Below are 17407 nucleotides of genomic sequence, written 5' to 3'. Positions count from 1 at the left end.
TGAAAACACTTTATCAAAGCTTCAGATTTAAGGTTCTGCTCAACATAAAAAGGTATCTCTAAACACGATAATGTTTGTGAGCATTACAATTGTTTTCTTTAGAAATACAGTGTGCAGGTTTTCAGTCTGTGTTCACGGTGGTGGGGTGGGACCTGCTGGATTTCTTCCATAGATGTATACGTGCACCTTAGAATTGCTTTTATGATCGTCTGACTTCTTAATTCAAAAAAATTATGTTCCCTTTTTAAAATCATGTTTAATTGACTCTTAAAGCACTTCAGAATATTTAAGTCCTGATTTGATGAATACATGAGAATTGCAATAAACCATTGAAAGTAAAAATGAACAAATACCTGTGAAATTAGAGCACAGGATTGCTCCTAATTAAGCCTTAAGCGCAATGACAAAATGCATCTGTGCTTTATATATCAAAAGCCCTGTTATGCTTCTGAACTATTGCATGCATAACTACTGTTAACGTTGAGTACCTTCCTCATTTTGCAATATGGACTTTGGATTAAAATCCAGGGTATGTAAATGTATTCCTATTGCTCAGAAAAATTAGGAAAACCAGACTGATATAAAAACACAAGCAGTAAAGCAAAACAAGCCGTATGCACTGATGCCAGAAAATTATTTGGGGGATTTTTTTTTGTTGTTACATCTAACACTGAGAGCAGGGCTGTCTATATGGATAGGTATACAGTAAAAGCAAATTTAAGACAATTTTGTAAGCCTTTCCTAAACCAGCATTTATGCTCTTTTTCCTTGGTGCTTGGTTGGAGCCCACATTCTGTAGATGAGGAAGAGTACGATGAGATAGTACATGGAGCTCTTCAGAAGCAGGATGATGTACACTAAATATGCTGTCCTGTGCATTAAGTGATCTGTAACAAACATAAGACAGAAGAGTCTTGTTTAATGTCAGTGTTGTACAGCCTCCTAAAAAAGGGGTAGAACTGGGTCTGCATGGTCTGCTGCTTAAATTACATTGAGTTCAGTGGACAGTGTGTAAACACATACAATGTCTAACTGTCCTTTGAGTGGGTTTGCACTACTGATAAGTTCCAAACTGAGCAGGTCTCTTAGCACTAGACTGCCTTTCAGTGCCTCTGGGTTGTTACTCCCTGCAAAGGCAAGGACATAATTCTAGTGCTTCCAGCAGATTACCAGTAGCACCATGTTTGCTTGAATCCTTTTGTGCTGGATTTTTTGAACACAAGTGCTCATGATTCTTCCTAAATCCCTGTTCAAACCAAAAGGAAATTTTTTTGTCTGAAGTGCTGGGCAATTGCTAGGCTGATGGAGCATCAGCTGAAGTGCTGAGAATTTAACCACTTCAGGTATTTAAAAAAGTGACACTTAGTACCAGCTAATAATCTAGTAGCCCAAACAGCATCTGTAGCAGGCTAAGAAAGTTTATAGTAAAGCTACCTAATAAAGGTAGGAGACCCCTTCTTATAATCCACAACAGAGTAGCACTGAAGGGTTTTTAAGTTACAGACCCCAGACTTAAAAGTTTTACTGTACACTATTTAGAAAGATCATTTTCATGATGTTCTGAGCATATGTAGCAGTATTTAACTCTTGCATGACATGCATCGCTTTCCCACATTTTAATACATCTTAATTACCTCTATTAAAATTAACCGTGCTGTTTCCAGTGCTGCAGTCCTCTTGCTGAGTAGCAGGCTTTGTAGCATCTACCGGAAAGAGAGTTTAAATGCCCCAGTTAGGCTTTTCTTTAATTTTAACAAACACAAATTGAGAAATAAGGAAAAAAAGAGGCAGTACAACAACAGTGAAATGGAAAATGAGTATTAAACAATAAAAAGAGATGTTTAAGATCTGTCTGCAGAGCAGACATTCACAAGTAGGATTCATCTGCAGAGAGAATCTGAAGGGGAGAAATGCTCCTAAAGAAGTGACTGGGTGTTTATTGCGGTAGGTGGGAGTTTTGACTTTGCCCTTTCAGGAATGTGTCCATTAGGCTCTTCCTTGGCAGAGTCTCTTTTATTTGGAACTGTAGTCAGTTTGACCGCCTGATCTTGTCATTGAAGTAGCTGGAGTCTGTTTTCCTTCACACCATACTGTCATTACAAATGCAGAATGATTTCCATCAGAACGGATGTCAATTACTCTGTCACTTAATGGTTGCTCAACCCTAAAGAATAATCTTGAGGCAAGTATGATCTAAGGTTCCCATGTTGGGAATTTGCTATTTTGGTGTTGGTTGTTCTCTCAGCTAAACCCTTTCTGTGCTTGAAGCAGCAAATTTGTGTGTGTTCTTGGTCATGGTGTTTGCACACATTGATACATGTGCTTAAAGACATCTGTATTACATCTCGAAATACATCCTCCATTTAAATAAACTTAAAGCTTATTTCTGTCAGAATACATTTTGAAGGTTGAAATGTAATGGTTAATGCTGCCACTCATTGGAGTTACGTTAATTTATAGTAAGTTGAACAGAGGTAAATATTGAGAAAACGTTAATCTAAACCAGTATAGGCAGCTTTTCTTAAAGCTATTGCCAAGACTTAAAACAATTTGCATTAATTGTAGGTTACTATTTTCTTTAAAATTCAGTTGTCTTTCAGATTTTGCTTTGCATAATCAATCTTTCCACAATTAAATGAGACATCTTTTATGTTTTAATACATGGTTATTACCTCACTGTTGCTGGACTATGAGCAAGTAATATATTTAAACTCTGCCCTACATCCCCAGCAACCTCGTTTTTAACTCTAGTTTTTTATAGCGGTGACTGATGTGAGGCGCTATCAGAGGGATTTACACATGTAAGCCATGGCTAACAGAGAGGTAATACTGTTTTCAGAAAGTTCTGTAGACTGGAAAGTAACCAACATGGCTCAGTGCAGACCTTTTGGAGCTATGCTAGTTTATACCTGATGAGGTTCAAGAACTGCTCTTTTCCTGTTACAAAGGGACATTCACTTAGGGAGCATAGCACAGACTGGGTTGCTTTTCCTAGGAAAACTTCGGTAGTTCCTCCAGATGGGTATTTTAGCTATTGTTGCGCCAAGCAGAACAGGTGCTTTTTGAAAGCATTGTTTCTGAAATATTATTGCAAAGAAAAATTCATGTCTATAATAACACATAGAATTAAATTTCTAACATGTAGTATATACCTTGTGTTGACACTGAATGCTGTTGGCTTTCATGCTCATATTTGCAGTGATAGTTCTTGTCTTTATTCTCCGCTGGTACAGTTAACCAGCTGCCGATTGAGTATTTATCCCCATTTGTGGGCTTCCAAACGTCTCCTTTTACTATGTTGTCTGTTACCTCCTTATTTGCTTCATCGGTCCATGTCACCCGAATAACCTCTGGGTAAAATTTCTCAATAAGGCAAACATACATTATCTGATTTTCATGTCTCTTCTGCAGGATTTCAGAGCTTTCTGGTGAAGAAGTAACTTTGTCTGGATTGGTTATTGGAGGGAAAGAACAAAACAGAGAGCTGAAAGATCAACAGTGTACAGCAAATAAATACACATCCACAAAATAGAACTTCTGAAGAGCAACAATCTAAATGTCTTATTAACAAATGTTTTAGCTAGCTAACTTGTTATGAAATACTTATGATGGGACAAAAAATGTCTCGTTTATGAAAAGAATTTTAGGTAATAGGATGGATGAATTACAGCTGTTTCCATCCTTGAAGTAAAAAGAAGTTTTTGGTGAGCTGGACAAACCTGGAAATCCAACACACTTTATATTAAGTTTATTTTAGTGGTCTCAAATGGCAAGTGGGTTTTTTTAGTCAAAAACATTTACAATACTATTTAGTTGGAACTTTTAACCATATTTTAAAATGTGTTACTTTATAGAGAACTAAAATGAAAAGAGGCTGTTATGAGTATGGTACAAAAAATCAAGCTCAAAATCAGGAGACAAGGCTCCATTCAAATATTCTAAACTCGGTTTTGTTTGGACAATGTAGATCCTTCCAGAGTCTGAATAATGTTTGGTCTAAGCTTTGGTGCTGTGCTATGTGCATGAAGAAACATTTAAGTCCTAAATTGTTTAGTGAACACTATCATCGAGACTGCTTCATTCACGCTTCTTGTCAAGCAGCACATCTGGTAGAGGAAGACTAGAGTAGACCATGTCTACTCTTTAATACTAGAGTAGATATAAATTATCTCACAAAAGATTTCTTGAGTATTTTTTTAGAAAAATAATTTTAAGTCTGGTTATTTAGACAGACACCTACTCAAAAATGTTTGAAAAATTATTTTTGAGAAATGTTAAGAAACTGAAATATTGTTGCAGATATTAATAATCTCTCTTGAAATTGAGTTAGAAAACTTCAGGTGACTACATGAAAGCCTATATCCCACAGCCTTCCAAGAACTAATGCTGTCAGAAAGAGTATTTGTCTGCACAAGTCTTTGACAATTATTAAACCTAATATTAAATATAACAGTAATAGTTTCTGAAAGAGCTTTGTTCATTTTTTTGATGAGGAATTTAATATTATTTTATGATGTTTATGCAAAAACAGCTACCTGAAAATTTTGTCTGCAGAATGTTAAAGATAGACTGTCTTTCAATTCTTTGAAGTTTTATGGCCCCAGTGTAAGTCCCCACTCCTAATGAATGAACATCTGCTATACCTAATTAATTTTTTTAAAGCTCATATTAGTTTTGTGATTTTTTTAAAGCCAATAAAAATGTAGTGTTGCCATTTTTTTGAAGACATTCTATGTATTTGCCAGGTGAAGATCTTGATAAAGACAGGAAAACAGAATCACAAAATGCCCTGGACCCCAAAGGTTGGCAGTGCTACTCCTTTACTAATAGGTTTGTTTAAATGTTTGAATTAACACATCTGAAAAGGAAAAACCAAAACCAAACTAAAGCAGAAGAACATGCTATATGTAGATAACATTTCTATATCCAAATAGGATATCAATCCATACCAGATTGTGTTAGGTGATGTGCTTTGTGAAACATGCTCAGTGTGAACATATGTGAATATATTTTAAATGAAAAGTGAGTTGTTTCTACAAGCTAACTGTAGGTAATCTCCATTTCATGTACCTCTCTAGATTAACCTTGTTATTAGGACTAGTCTCATCCAGATTTTGTCTGCACAGTGAAAATGTTTTGATATTATAGAAGTGGATAGTAAATTTAAGAGTCCATTTTAGTTAAATGTGAACTTCTGCAGTGCATGCATAGGCAGTGCTCATGGGCAATCAATTTTGTCTATACTTAACTGCAAGTGAAGACTAGATACAGGTTTCAGAATTGCCTTTTGCTATATAGAAGGTACTGCTTAAGACTATTTTTTTTTAAGGCATTTTAGGTGTTCATCTCCTTACAGCACTCTTTAGAGTCCTATGTAAATCTCCGCCACTGAATTTGAGCAGAGTTCAAAGTGTGGTCTGGCTGAGTGGTGCAGTTTTCATGCATTGTGAAAAAACACATTGATATAAATACATATTTTTGTCAAAAAGCTTCCATGTTTCTTAAAATGATCTGCCTATTCTAGAGCAATCTTCTACATTACACCCTCCTTAACCTTCAAAAGACAGCTGTTATGTTATGAATTTCCTTAATTTTCACAGAATCATCATCAAGGTTGGAAAAGACCTTGAAGATCACCTAGTCCAAACATTTTGGAGATTTGTCATTGAAACGAAAATGTAGACTGAGTTCTCTTGTACCAGAAATAAAATTTCTAACAATGTTATGGTTCTCTAACATTAATTTAGTGGTTAATTTTATCTTCTTTAAGCATCAGTCCTCACACTGATGCAAGATTAAGCTCATTTCTAAAATTATTTGTTCAGAAGACCATGATGTAGCTCCTGTCCCAGTGATAGAGCTCCACAAAGCTTCATGACTATTTTAGATGTTCCTTTTAGATTTTCATAGCTCAGTAAGTTACCCTGATTTGTTTCAGTAGGCGAAAATGTAATTGTCCAGTGTGATGTTATTCTCTTGGAGTATTAAATCTCAATAGAGAGGCAGAGAGAGATTCTTCCAGCTGCTAGTTCATCCTGCCCATTTTAGGGACTTCTATTAAGGTGGAATAATTTCCACCTCTGGAATTGCCTATGTCTTTCTGTTTACCATATAAAGATCCTAGGTGCTTAGCTTAAATGAAACCTAAATCATACCACGATACTGAGGAAATAAATTGCTTGAATAACTGCAACTGTGTGAATGCATGGGAGTCTCATGTACACACACAGGTAAATGGGTGACAGTGGAGAACTGAACAAATTAAGTTTTGCATACATACATGTTTATATATTTTTGTGCGTGGGAAAGAAAATATTGCCATAAACTCTGGGTATGTATATGGAAAAAACGATGAAAACTTGTAGAACTGGCTGTAGATTTTGATGTACTTTAAGGCTGATTTGTGAAGTCATCAAAGTCAACAAGACAGTTTACGCTGTTTTTTCTGGGCAAATGATCTGATCCTTTCTGAAAAATTTTAGTGTCATGAACGCCCACCCCACTGTCTTTTTTGTGTTAGTTAAACTGTCAAAAAATGTTGCTGTTTACTTTGTTAAAGGGTTTTCTAAGGCAGATTTTAAGAGATACATAGTTCTTACTTTTTAAAATAATATATAAGCATATGCAGATATTTCTTACACTAAAATCTGTCTTTTCTCTCCTGTAATAATGCAATGAGCCTGCAAAACATTGTGCAAATAAAATTCTGGTGTTAAGCTCGTAATCAATGAGCTATTAATGAATTTGAGTTCAAAATATATGTTTTTATAGATTAACTGTCAAAAGTTTTCTTAATGAAACTCCTCTACGGTTTCTTTCTAAGTATCTATAAATAAGATTTTTAAATAAGGTCCGTATGTTCTCAAGCTGAAATTTTAATCCTCTTACTTGGATGATCGCACAAAACCGAGTAATTTTGCCTGATACTGAAAGCCCCTCAGTTCCCCCCCAGGCCAGTGGGAGCTGAGAGCACTCAGCTCATGAACAGAGTTCGTCCTGCTTGACAGTGACTTCAGGTATTATCACTGATAGTGACATAGTATAGTCCTGACCTACTGTGAGCCTCCCCAGAAACCTTAAAGAGCTGACAACCTTCACTCCAAAGCTTTCCCATTACAACACTTAAAAAAATAAATCTTTGAAAACACTTACTGGAGACGATGAGTTTTGTGCCAGAACCAAATATCTTTTCGTACCCCCACTGGTACATTCCCTTACAGAAACTTACTGGGATGTTTTGGCTGAACAAGGACCAGATTTAACAACCATCATATGAACAATAAGAGTCTATTCATTTGGCTACATGAATGTAGAAAATTTAAATTCAGTCTCAGCTAATGCTACTATGCCCAAAGAGCCTTTAGTGATATGTACTTTAAATTCAGTTTCAAGCTAATCTCTGCCATCAATTGTTCCAAAAATATCAGACTGAAACTTGTTGTTGATCGATCTACCATATTTCCTCTAGATTTTTTTCTAGAAATACTACCTTTTTTCCAGGATGATGAGTGTTTTTGACCACACGCTTTAAAAATACACACATGCTCGACCAGTATTTAACTGAATAAATGAAGGGCAGTTCTCAACATCCACAACTCTTCTCAAGCCTCGTGGAGGGGCATTTGTTCATTTTGGGCTTAATTCTCTACATTTTGAGGTTACTGTAATGCTTAAAGAGTGCAGGATTGGGACTGTTCACCCTCAAATCCCGCCATAAATGCCTATGCAGTACTATTGTGAGTAGTCAGCACCAAAAGGAAACACCACATGTGCATCTATGTACGGTGCTTCCACCATTCCTGTGCACGTCCTTCCCCAGGACCCCCTGCCTTCTCCCCAGGGGAAACCATGTGCACCTTGCATGAAATCCTGCGAACACTGAAACCAATGGCAACATTCCCAAAGGTCCAGGGTTTCCCCCCACGTTTTAATCTTCTGATTATTTATTGTTTGCCTGGAGCTAACTGGTGCTGCGGTGCATCAAAGAGAGCTCAGTTCCTCTTGACTGGAATAAATCAGCTTTGTTAGGACAAACCCACGGGGAAAGACCTTCCCCTTGACCCAACAGGGAGATGCAGAGCCTCAGCCATGATTTAGTTGGCACTCACCAAATTTTCCTGTATAACACCTCTGTTCCCCCTGCTCTGAGGCCAAGGGCCGATCTATAGCCACGTTTCTGAGTTACCCTGACCCAGCTGCTCTGGGCAGCAAGCTTTGCACAAGGGAATGACCTGATATATCCTAAGTATCCAAAATAAGTTATATTTCAGCAATTTGTCTTTTATGTGAAGACTCTGACCTCTCTTACACAAACATTTGGGTGCTAAAGAAATGAATTCTGCCATTGCAAAGTCCACATCACTTTTCTGTATTATACTTTAAAACCTGTATTTTAATCTGTATTATAGTTTATAAATAAGATATCGCATTCCCTCTCCTCCAGATTTTGGATTATCAGAATAAGTCATATTTTCTTAGATACTAAAAAACTTACCAGAAACAATCAGCTTTGTGCCAGTTCCGAAGACTTTGCTATATTCACTGTGTGTATGTGCTTTGCAAAATCCCAACGAGTCTCAATGTTTTTAAAACCTCACTCTGTGTCCCAGTCTAACCTCAAATTCTTACTAGAAATGCACCTGTTTCTTTTGAGATTGATTTCTGTAATTAAAATTTTCCTTACAATATGGTGTATGTATGAACCTGTGTTTGCTCATACAACAGCTTTCACTTGTTAGTCTTTCAGGTTTAGATAAATAAGCTTGCATGTGCATAAAGGCTAAGGATTTGGAATACTGACAAAATGGAGGATGGAGCCCTAGTTTAACAGTGTGCATTCAGAGTCACTGAAATATTTAAGCAAATCCCGTGCGCCTGAGATTTATAATTTTCTAGACAGACTCCTTCAGCATCCCCTGAGGTTTCTATGGAAAATGTGAGGAACAGTAAAGCCTGTCACCTTGACAACATGAGAAATAATGCATTTGCATATATATGAACGTACATCTGTGTATGAATATATATCCTACAACAAGAACCTAGTGCTGCATGCTGTCACCAATTCAAGCTGATCTTTTTGAGCCATGGCTTTAGGATGACAGAGACCATGATGAACAGGGGAATGTTCACACCAAAACCTGTTGGTAAATATTGCCTTAAAAGAATCCGATACTAAATTCATCTTCATGCCCATTAAACCCTTAGTATTTTAAATCCGTTAACAAATGATCCAATTAATATCATGGTAAGAGGCTTTCACTCTGCAGATTTGAGTGGCCACATCTTGCTTTATTTATGTCTTATAGCTCCATCCTTCTGTCCTACACTTGTTTGGACTTTCAAGTCCACTGGGTTTTGATTTAGGGCTTCATGTTTTTGCCCATTAAGAAAAACACTAATGCAAATTAATGCATAAATTAATCTTTGCCATTTTGATTTTTAAAGGCAGAAAGTCAGTTTAATCCAACCTCAGGTAATGTAAAATAAATTTAAACATAATCTATCTTTAAGCAACATATATCTTAGAATATATGATTTTTTTAAATTGTAGCTTTTTAAACTCTGAACTTCAATGCATTTGATGAAAACAAAGTAGATGCTTCAGTAATATTTAGGAGATTGCATTTAAATAAATATCACTGCCATAATTTCTGCTATAAAATAATTTCCTATAAATGTTAGTAGATTGTTCTTTTTATCACTTCAAAGTAAGTTAGCAATATGCTAGTTGCCAGGAAGACCCAGCTGCAGCTGTAGCAGACGAGATGGCAGAGGAAAACCAGCCTCACACTGACTGAGCAAGCCACTCTGCTGCTGTGCTGAAGGAAAAAAAAATGGATTTGAAGAGGCTGGTTAAGTCTTTGGTTCAGTCTCGGCTTCCCTGCCGCAACCTTGTGAGTGCCTAAATTCACTGGAAAGATCCTGTATTGCCAGTTTGTGCTGGATTAATATTCCCGTTCTGCTGTAAACTTCTAAAAACTCATCTGTTCCACCAAGTGCAAATGCCAAACCCGTCTCTCAATTCCCAGCCCTTCTGTTGAACGCATTTTTGTAAGTCTCGAGCAACTTTCTTTTGGACAGAACTAATTAAAAGGGACCAACAAGAACAAAATCAAGTTCATTACAAGTTGGCGGGAGCTTGGCTCTTTATTCAGTATAGATCCGGGAAAAGGTTCTGCTCCAGTTTGAACCTCGATGATTCATTTGAATTACGGTCACTTATCCTAAATCCTGGGTTTCTACATTTCTTTCCATTAGGAGTAACTTACTGAGCCTATGTTGAATAGTCACCTCTAAAAAGACAAGCTGTGATGAAACGCCTGATCTTAAGCATGAGGTAACTGTAGGCCTTTTACTCTATTAATCAGTCAGAAGCCTTGGCCAAATAAAGACAAAATCCTACTGAATTAGAGTGATGCTTGAAAATAATTTATTTTAAGCTGTAGCTACTAAAAGCATAGCAACTACCTGATTATCAAGGTAAGGATTTTCACTAAAAACGACACGCTTATCCTACATGGATATTTCTATTGAATTATAGTTAGGATTTACTTAGTCTTTCTAACATAAATCATTAAACCCAATCTTTGCCTGATATGCTAATATGAGTTTATGTATTTAACAAGGCTTAAAACATTTGGTAGCAATAGTTCTTCTGTCTTGTGTTTGAGTGATTGTTTACTCCAGGATTATGGCATTTAAAGCACATTTAATGGAAAAAGAAGATTTTTGTCCTCCACTTTCCATTAAAATAAAGACAGGAAAGACAAAATAGGGATCACTTCTTCATATGCATGTAATCAAGCAATAGAACAGTATTTGGAGGCAGTGATGTATTTCTACTGCCAAAGTGCTGTGTACATGACAAAAATAATTACGGGCAAGTTATTTCACTTTTACTAGCTTAATGCAAAAAGGATTTTGTCAATGGCCATTGCATATTGCTCTTTGTATCTCTATTGGGAAGAGGCTTTCTTTCTTTGTGCTTAATTCACAGCTGCTTGATTCCCTGCTTATTCCTTCAGTACAGCTGGAGGAAAGAATGAGGGCTCTGAAAACTGCTACAGGTAATTTTCCACCACATTTCCAAGGAGGAGTGTGACCAAAAGTGACTCAAATTAGCTCCTTTTCAAAAATGTTTGTGATCCTAAACCACTGCATTATGAATACAACAAGGCTTACTGTAGGAATGAAAGTCTGGGGAGGGGAATCCTGTGCAAGGATGGTGCCAACTGAGGCTCTAAACGGGCTGGGTACCTTCTGGGACACTATAACACTCATCTATATGGCCACCCCAAGTTCCTATACCTTATTGTATGGAAAATACAATACCAGACACAATGAGTTTTGTACCAGAACCAAACACCTTCTCATAATAGCCAGCCACAGTGAATAGTCTTTGCAATAAGAGCACATCTCTGTTATCTTTATATGTGTAAATAGTATTCTTTAAAGAAAATCAGTTTTGCTGTATAATCTATTTTTAGACCCTAGAAAAGTAAAACAGGAGCAGTCGCCTAACCTAAACTAAAAAAAACCCCAAACCCCAAAACTGTGGAGGTTTTTGACGGTATGTGTGTTCTTAAATTGACAGGATTCATCTCAACTAATTTTACTCTTCTGAAAATTTAGACAGATGGTGCAGATTGAGCACCTTGGCTCCATCTCTGCTTTCTGGAGAGAGGCAGCACCAGCAGAGGATCTATTTGATCAGATATTGGCCAAGTAATTTGCTCCTTACACACCCCCATAATTGCTGAGATCGGAGCAGCACAAGACCCTTAACCAATATTTTTGTTATAATTAACATGAAGCAAAACCCTGCATGGTTTGGACTCAAACCTCCCAATAAACAGATACACCATTTTCAAATGGTCAAAATTAGGCAAACTGTTTTCATCTCAGGTGCTTAGCTGAGCCAAATAACAGGCAAGTATCAAAGCACCTGAAGTTTACTTGAAGGAAAATAATATTGAGTATGTCAAAACATTCTGAGTTTGGCATTATTCCTTAATAATAGTAATAAACAGTTTCTGCAATAGCTAGGAAGAGAGAACAGCCTTTCAACAATGTATATCTTCAGAAAGTTCTGGGCATATCCCAGATAACTTCTTTCATTTGGTATAGTCAGACATAGTCCTAAAGGAAAATGCTTTGCTTTTCAAAAATGTGAGTAACCCAAAGGTTTGACACTTTTCTTTCAGAATGAGTTAGAAATATCACAGAGGTTGGACATACGTATTTAAACATAAAAACATCTTTCATTTCTCTGAATGTTATCTTTGCCCTGTTTAAAGTCATGTTTAAAAATGCATCTGTGCTGCAACAGCTGTTTGTTTCCCCCATTTCATACATAAATACAACACAATTTCATTGTGTTCGGCATATCTAAATGCTGTTTAAGAGGAAAATTCAGTAGGGTTAAAATTAGCGTGAGCTAAGAGCAGAGCACCTCGTGCAGCCAGTGTCTAACTGTATTGAAAATCATTTCAGAAGTAGTTGTTTCACATTTTGTACTTACTTGAAACAATAAGCTTAGTTCCACTTCCAAATATTTTGACCTCAGCATCCCACAGTCTGATAACGCTTAGCAAATATCTCCTGCACTGCAATTTTCTTGCATAGGCTACAGAAAAAGTCTCTCTGATTTAGCGGTTGGTGATAAATGTGGCCTAATTTTCAACATTGGCTAGAGTGCCATTTTTAGAAATACTTCAATTTTTGAAGTGAGTAAAAATTCAGGGTTTTAAACCCAGCATTTTCTGAGAAGAAAGCAGTGCCGTGATTATTTTATAGCTATGTTCTAATCCTTTTAGCTCTGGGATTTCTGTTACAAAGATCTGTTGCCTCTCATGTGCTAGGTTTTCTCTGAAGTAACCTCTTCTTGCTGTTTTTAAGAAATGTGGTTACATTATGATTCTCAAAGGAAATTAAGGACGTTTACTAGTTATTTGTTGATTTAAATATACAGGTAAACATTTTTTTTCCCCTAAGTGTCTCTTCTGAATTACTTTTTGTGTGAAAGTACCTCATCTAAAGTTTCATCAAACTCATATTTTGAAGCCCATATTTTAAATGCAGCGTCCATATTCTAAACAAAACTTACTGATGCCCGTAACTAAATTCATGCCTTTTGCAACCGGTTATGGTGTCATCTTTTAGGCAAAAGCAGCTGCCTCTGCACAGACACAGTTTAATTGCAAATTGCAGCAGAGAACATTTTTGGTCAGAGACATAGATAAAGTTTTAAATTTCTCTGTAACTCTTCTCTGCTTTTTACGATTTGACTTAATTACAGTCACCTTGATAATGTAATGTGTTTTCTGAGGAACATACTATAGGCATTGCTTTATACTGAAAATAGCATTCATTCTATTGATTGCAAAACTTCACCACAATTAAGAATAATACAAATGCAAAAGTAAATCAGTTACTTTTTCAGTAGGGCCAGGAACTAGAAATTTATTACATTCCAGGCAATTTTCCTTCCCAATCAACTCAGACCGAACCACCTCCAGCAATAAGAAACTTTTTTGCATTTCTTACTTGCTGTTCTGAGAGTAAACTTTCAAGCAGTTCACTTTTCTTTCCCAGGACAGGAATGAATCCATCCCAATATTTAAATTTTTACCTGTCCTCCTTTTTCCATTCCCCTGTCCTTAATAAGTATTCAGTATTTGTTCTAGAGGCGATTGCTCTGTTCACAAGGTTGATATATTTATTGCCCATCAATCCACCCAACTGGGGCACCACTCCCAGTTCACAGATAAAACATGATTTATCAGTCAGAAATTAATTTTCTTACAGTCTTTCATTCTTAATTATCTGAGAACCTGAATGATTGTGAAAACCAGATCGATAATAATGGTACTTACTAGAGACAATTAGCTTGGTTCCTGTGCCGAAGTATTTGATCCATGTGGTTCACGCTATGTTTTGTCTTTGCAATAAGCTGACGTGCTCCCTCGCTATGCCATTGCTGAAGAAAATTCCATTTTTTCCCCAATCAGCATGAAGGCCTGACCCTTGGCTGCTTGGAGGATGTCAGGAATTTCAGACTCGCACCTGGTTGTTCAGCTGATAGATATCTCAGGCCTTTTGGAGGGTGGAAACTCCCAAAGTGTTGACAATTTGTTAGCTAACTCCTCCGCTTAGCGCCCAAGAATTAGGTGAAAGTTTCTCTTCAATTTTAGACACACAAATAGGTGCACAGGGTTGTGCATGTTAAAAAACCACATATCTTCAGGTGGTGATCCTGCTTCTTCAGGTGTACCCCCTCTCACCTGCAATTAAGTGACATAAATTACAACTAGCATTTTAGGTGGCTTAATACAATTCAGCAAAGGGAAGGGAGTGAGAGGCAGTACCATAAGCATCTCCAAGGTGTCCGTGTGCTGCAGGTTGCATCTTCTGACCCTGGTACATGTTTATTGTCTGCCCATCTCCTGGAATCACTCCAGATCTGCAACAGCAGCTCACCGGCAGCTTTCCGTATACTAGCTGGTGGGAGAACACAGCTTTTCCTTTGCGCACAGGTTTCTTATAAAACAGCCCAAGAAAACATCAGAGGAGTCACTGCTGCTGTTGATCAAACAACCTGCATGCTTAGTTTGTCATTTAGAAGAAACTGAGTCTGAGTACTTTTGGGATCTCATGTGACATACCGACTGCAAAACAACGTTAGGAAATTGCAGTTTGTGGCTCGAGGGAGGAAACGGACTGAGGGTGAAAGTCTTTCAATTGAAGCAGATGTAACAAAAGGAATCAACTCTGAAGGCTGCTGGGCAGGAACATTATAATTGCAACCACAAAGCAATGGCAGGAGAGATGTAAACAGAGACTGGTGCTGACCGGTACTTTTCCAGCCGTGTCCTTAGACACAAAGTGAAGGAGGCCACCACCACCTCACCTGCATTTGCTGGGACTGTTGGATTATGCTTATGACAGTGAGTAGCTGAAAGGTCTCATTAGAAGAAACAAAGTGAAACACTGCTTGTTGCAGTCAGCTTGTCTAACTCTTCTGTATGATCTGGGCTTGCAAGTATGAGAAGGACAAAACTGAGCTATAGCCATTTGGTGACCTCATACATATTTGAAATTATTGTGTCACTTTTTCATCCCATCACACTAATATTCTTTAATGAGTTACACTTCAATGAACCAAGTGAGAAGAGTATCAGAGTACTACAGTAAAGGAAAATATTAAGGAGAGGCTTGATGGTAGAGAAAAACATCTCAGGCATGAGGGTCAGCATGCACCTTGAGACTATAGCTAGGAGGGTGCGTTGCATATGAGACATAAGTATGAAAAATTGATCTTAACTATAAGAGGCTCTTTTCTTTGGTATGAGCTTGGGTAACTCGGTCTCCAACTTTTCTGGTGATTCAGATGCAACACCAGTGAAACACAGAGAGTGATAAGCAAGAAGATAGAGGAAGGGCATGATACAGCTTAAAACCCCCCCCCAAAACCCAACAAAAATGCCCGCCTCCATATCTCAGGAGGAATAAATGGAAAATATTCCTCCTCCAACAGCTACTAACTTTTAAGTAAAAATAACACTCCTTTTCCTTTGCTTAAAATTTTAAATACCTCTGGGCCGAAGCTCTCTATTTCAGTTTTCTTTGTCAGGGCAAAGACTTTGTAGAGCTCTAGTACCATGTGCTAACCTATTTCCAGGAACAACAATATGGAAACATGCCCCCTTTCCATTAAATAAATGCTTGCAACCAGTTCGCTGTCATGCTTGAGTGAAAAGGAGGAGAAAGTGGAATGCAGAAGATGGGGTAAGTATTGGACCTTGACCGTTCCCTTTGCACTAGGCACTTTCTCAGTCAAAATCTCTAGCTTTCAGCAGCTGATGCTTCCAAGGTGTCAGTCAGCACCAAGCATGTCCTCCTTCTCCAGAGCCTGTGCCTGAGGCCAGGCATCTTGTCCACACCAGAGGAAGTGAGTTGGGATCTTTCAGGTTGTTTGTGACTGAGATGCTGGGGGAGTATTTGTCTCAGTGATCATCAAGTTCCTACCACGGTGTCTGTACCAGTAGGCGCAATAGTAGGTAGCAGTGTCGTCTGGAATGACATCATTTATTGTAAGAATACATGTTTTCTGGCGAGGAACTTTTTCAGCCATGTACCTGGATGCTTGGAAGCCATCATCTACTACTTTTGACTGTGCTAAGTAGAGCATCCTCACTGGAGCTGCGTTTTCCTTCTGTCGATACCAGTGTATGATGGTGTTATCAGCATATTCAGAGACATCTTTAAAGTGACATTCCAAGCGCACAGTTCCTTTAGACTTGGTGACAGACAGAGGCTTCTGCATGGGGATTCCTTGTGCATATCCATCTAGGGAAAAGAAAAAAAAAGGAGAAATTATATCATTAGCTGAAGTTCAGGGATTTAGGAAGATGTTTAGCACAGCCATGGGTGCCTGTGAGGAAAGATAAGAAAATAAGGAAGGACTTACAAGACCAAGTGGCTGTGGCCACAAGCGCTGCCAGCAGCAGCATGTTGGCTGGTCATGTTCCACTGTCGTTGAGAGTCAGAGGAGAAGGAAACCAGCCCTGGTGCAGAGTGAGCAACGCCACGTGGGAGGAGGAGGGGACTCCCTCGGGCAGCAGCTGTGTGCATCAAGCTGCGGGGAGCAGTGGGGATGCGGGAGCAAGTGGGAAGGGGAAGGAATGCCACATGCTCCAACGAGGATGAGGTCTGCTTCAGGAAGTTTTCTGTCACCGCAACAGGAGCACAAGTGAAGGGTCCCTGAGAAAAACATCAATGCTGACTGCAGCACTGCAAGTGCAGTAGTGATGGATGGTGGAAGCCACTGCACGCAACAAAAAGTAAGGGGGATTCACTGAACTAAAAGGAAACTATTTGGAAAATTGCCATAAGGACCTATAAATAAAGACAGCATGTTACTACTGATTTCTGGCTTAGAGCTGCGTGTCACACCACTGGCTAGCCCTGAAGATACCAACAGGTTCCAGTGAAATCACTGAGCACTTGCCTGCTTAAACTTCACTTTGTGTTTAATACATGCAAAATCTGAGGCTACTGGTGATAGGTGTTTATTTGCATCTATCGCTTCTTTCTAAAGTCCCATAGCTGATTCTGTGTGATGGTCCAGCATTTCAGGTATCCAATTACACCCTTCATCAAGGAAAGAAAAGCTGATGAATAGGCACATACTTGGCTAAAGGCACAAACAAAAAGTCATTCTGCTCAGGCTCCTCTGTGAAATGCTTGCTGTGCCATATACTAACTCATGGCAAATTTGAAATAAATCCATCAAACTTGACAGTTTCAGAAAATCTTCTTCCTTCCAAAAATTCCTGTTTGCCTTAAGATGAAATGAAACAAGAAGAGGGTTATAAGCAGCATGTCATCAGCTGTGTTAGAGACTGTA

At 38.1% G+C, this 17407-nt stretch overlaps 1 protein-coding gene across 1 annotated transcript; it reads right to left on the bottom strand.

Annotated features, from left to right (window-relative positions):
• Positions 1-615: 615 nt before the first annotated feature.
• On the bottom strand, positions 616-16536 carry TARP (TCR gamma alternate reading frame protein). The gene is made up of 7 exons (XM_074900934.1): positions 16469-16536; positions 16027-16347; positions 13028-13032; positions 11332-11368; positions 3153-3446; positions 1635-1703; positions 616-887 (listed from the first exon to the last, which is right to left on the bottom strand). Exons 1-7 carry the CDS (start codon positions 16509-16511, stop codon positions 754-756), a joined length of 903 nt encoding a protein of 300 aa, XP_074757035.1. The 5' UTR covers positions 16512-16536; the 3' UTR covers positions 616-753.
• Between the last annotated feature and the right edge of the window lie 871 nt (positions 16537-17407).

This window comes from Athene noctua, chromosome 2 (assembly GCF_965140245.1).
Source record: "Athene noctua chromosome 2, bAthNoc1.hap1.1, whole genome shotgun sequence".
Classification (NCBI taxonomy): domain Eukaryota; kingdom Metazoa; phylum Chordata; class Aves; order Strigiformes; family Strigidae; genus Athene; species Athene noctua.
This window is presented reverse-complemented; position numbering and strand designations above follow the sequence as displayed.

Bases quoted from the DNA above. Each gene is read 5' to 3' on its own strand.
- TARP (XM_074900934.1), bottom strand. From the start codon at position 16,511: ATGCTGCTGCTGGCAGCGCTTGTGGCCACAGCCACTTGGTCTT. The intron at 3,447-11,331 runs GTATTGTATTTT...TAACCAATCCAG, and splicing joins TACAAAACTCATTGTGTCTG to ACAAAGTTACTTCTTCACCA. The intron at 888-1,634 runs GTAATTAAGATG...TGTTTGTTACAG, and splicing joins CACGGTTAATTTTAATAGAG to ATCACTTAATGCACAGGACA.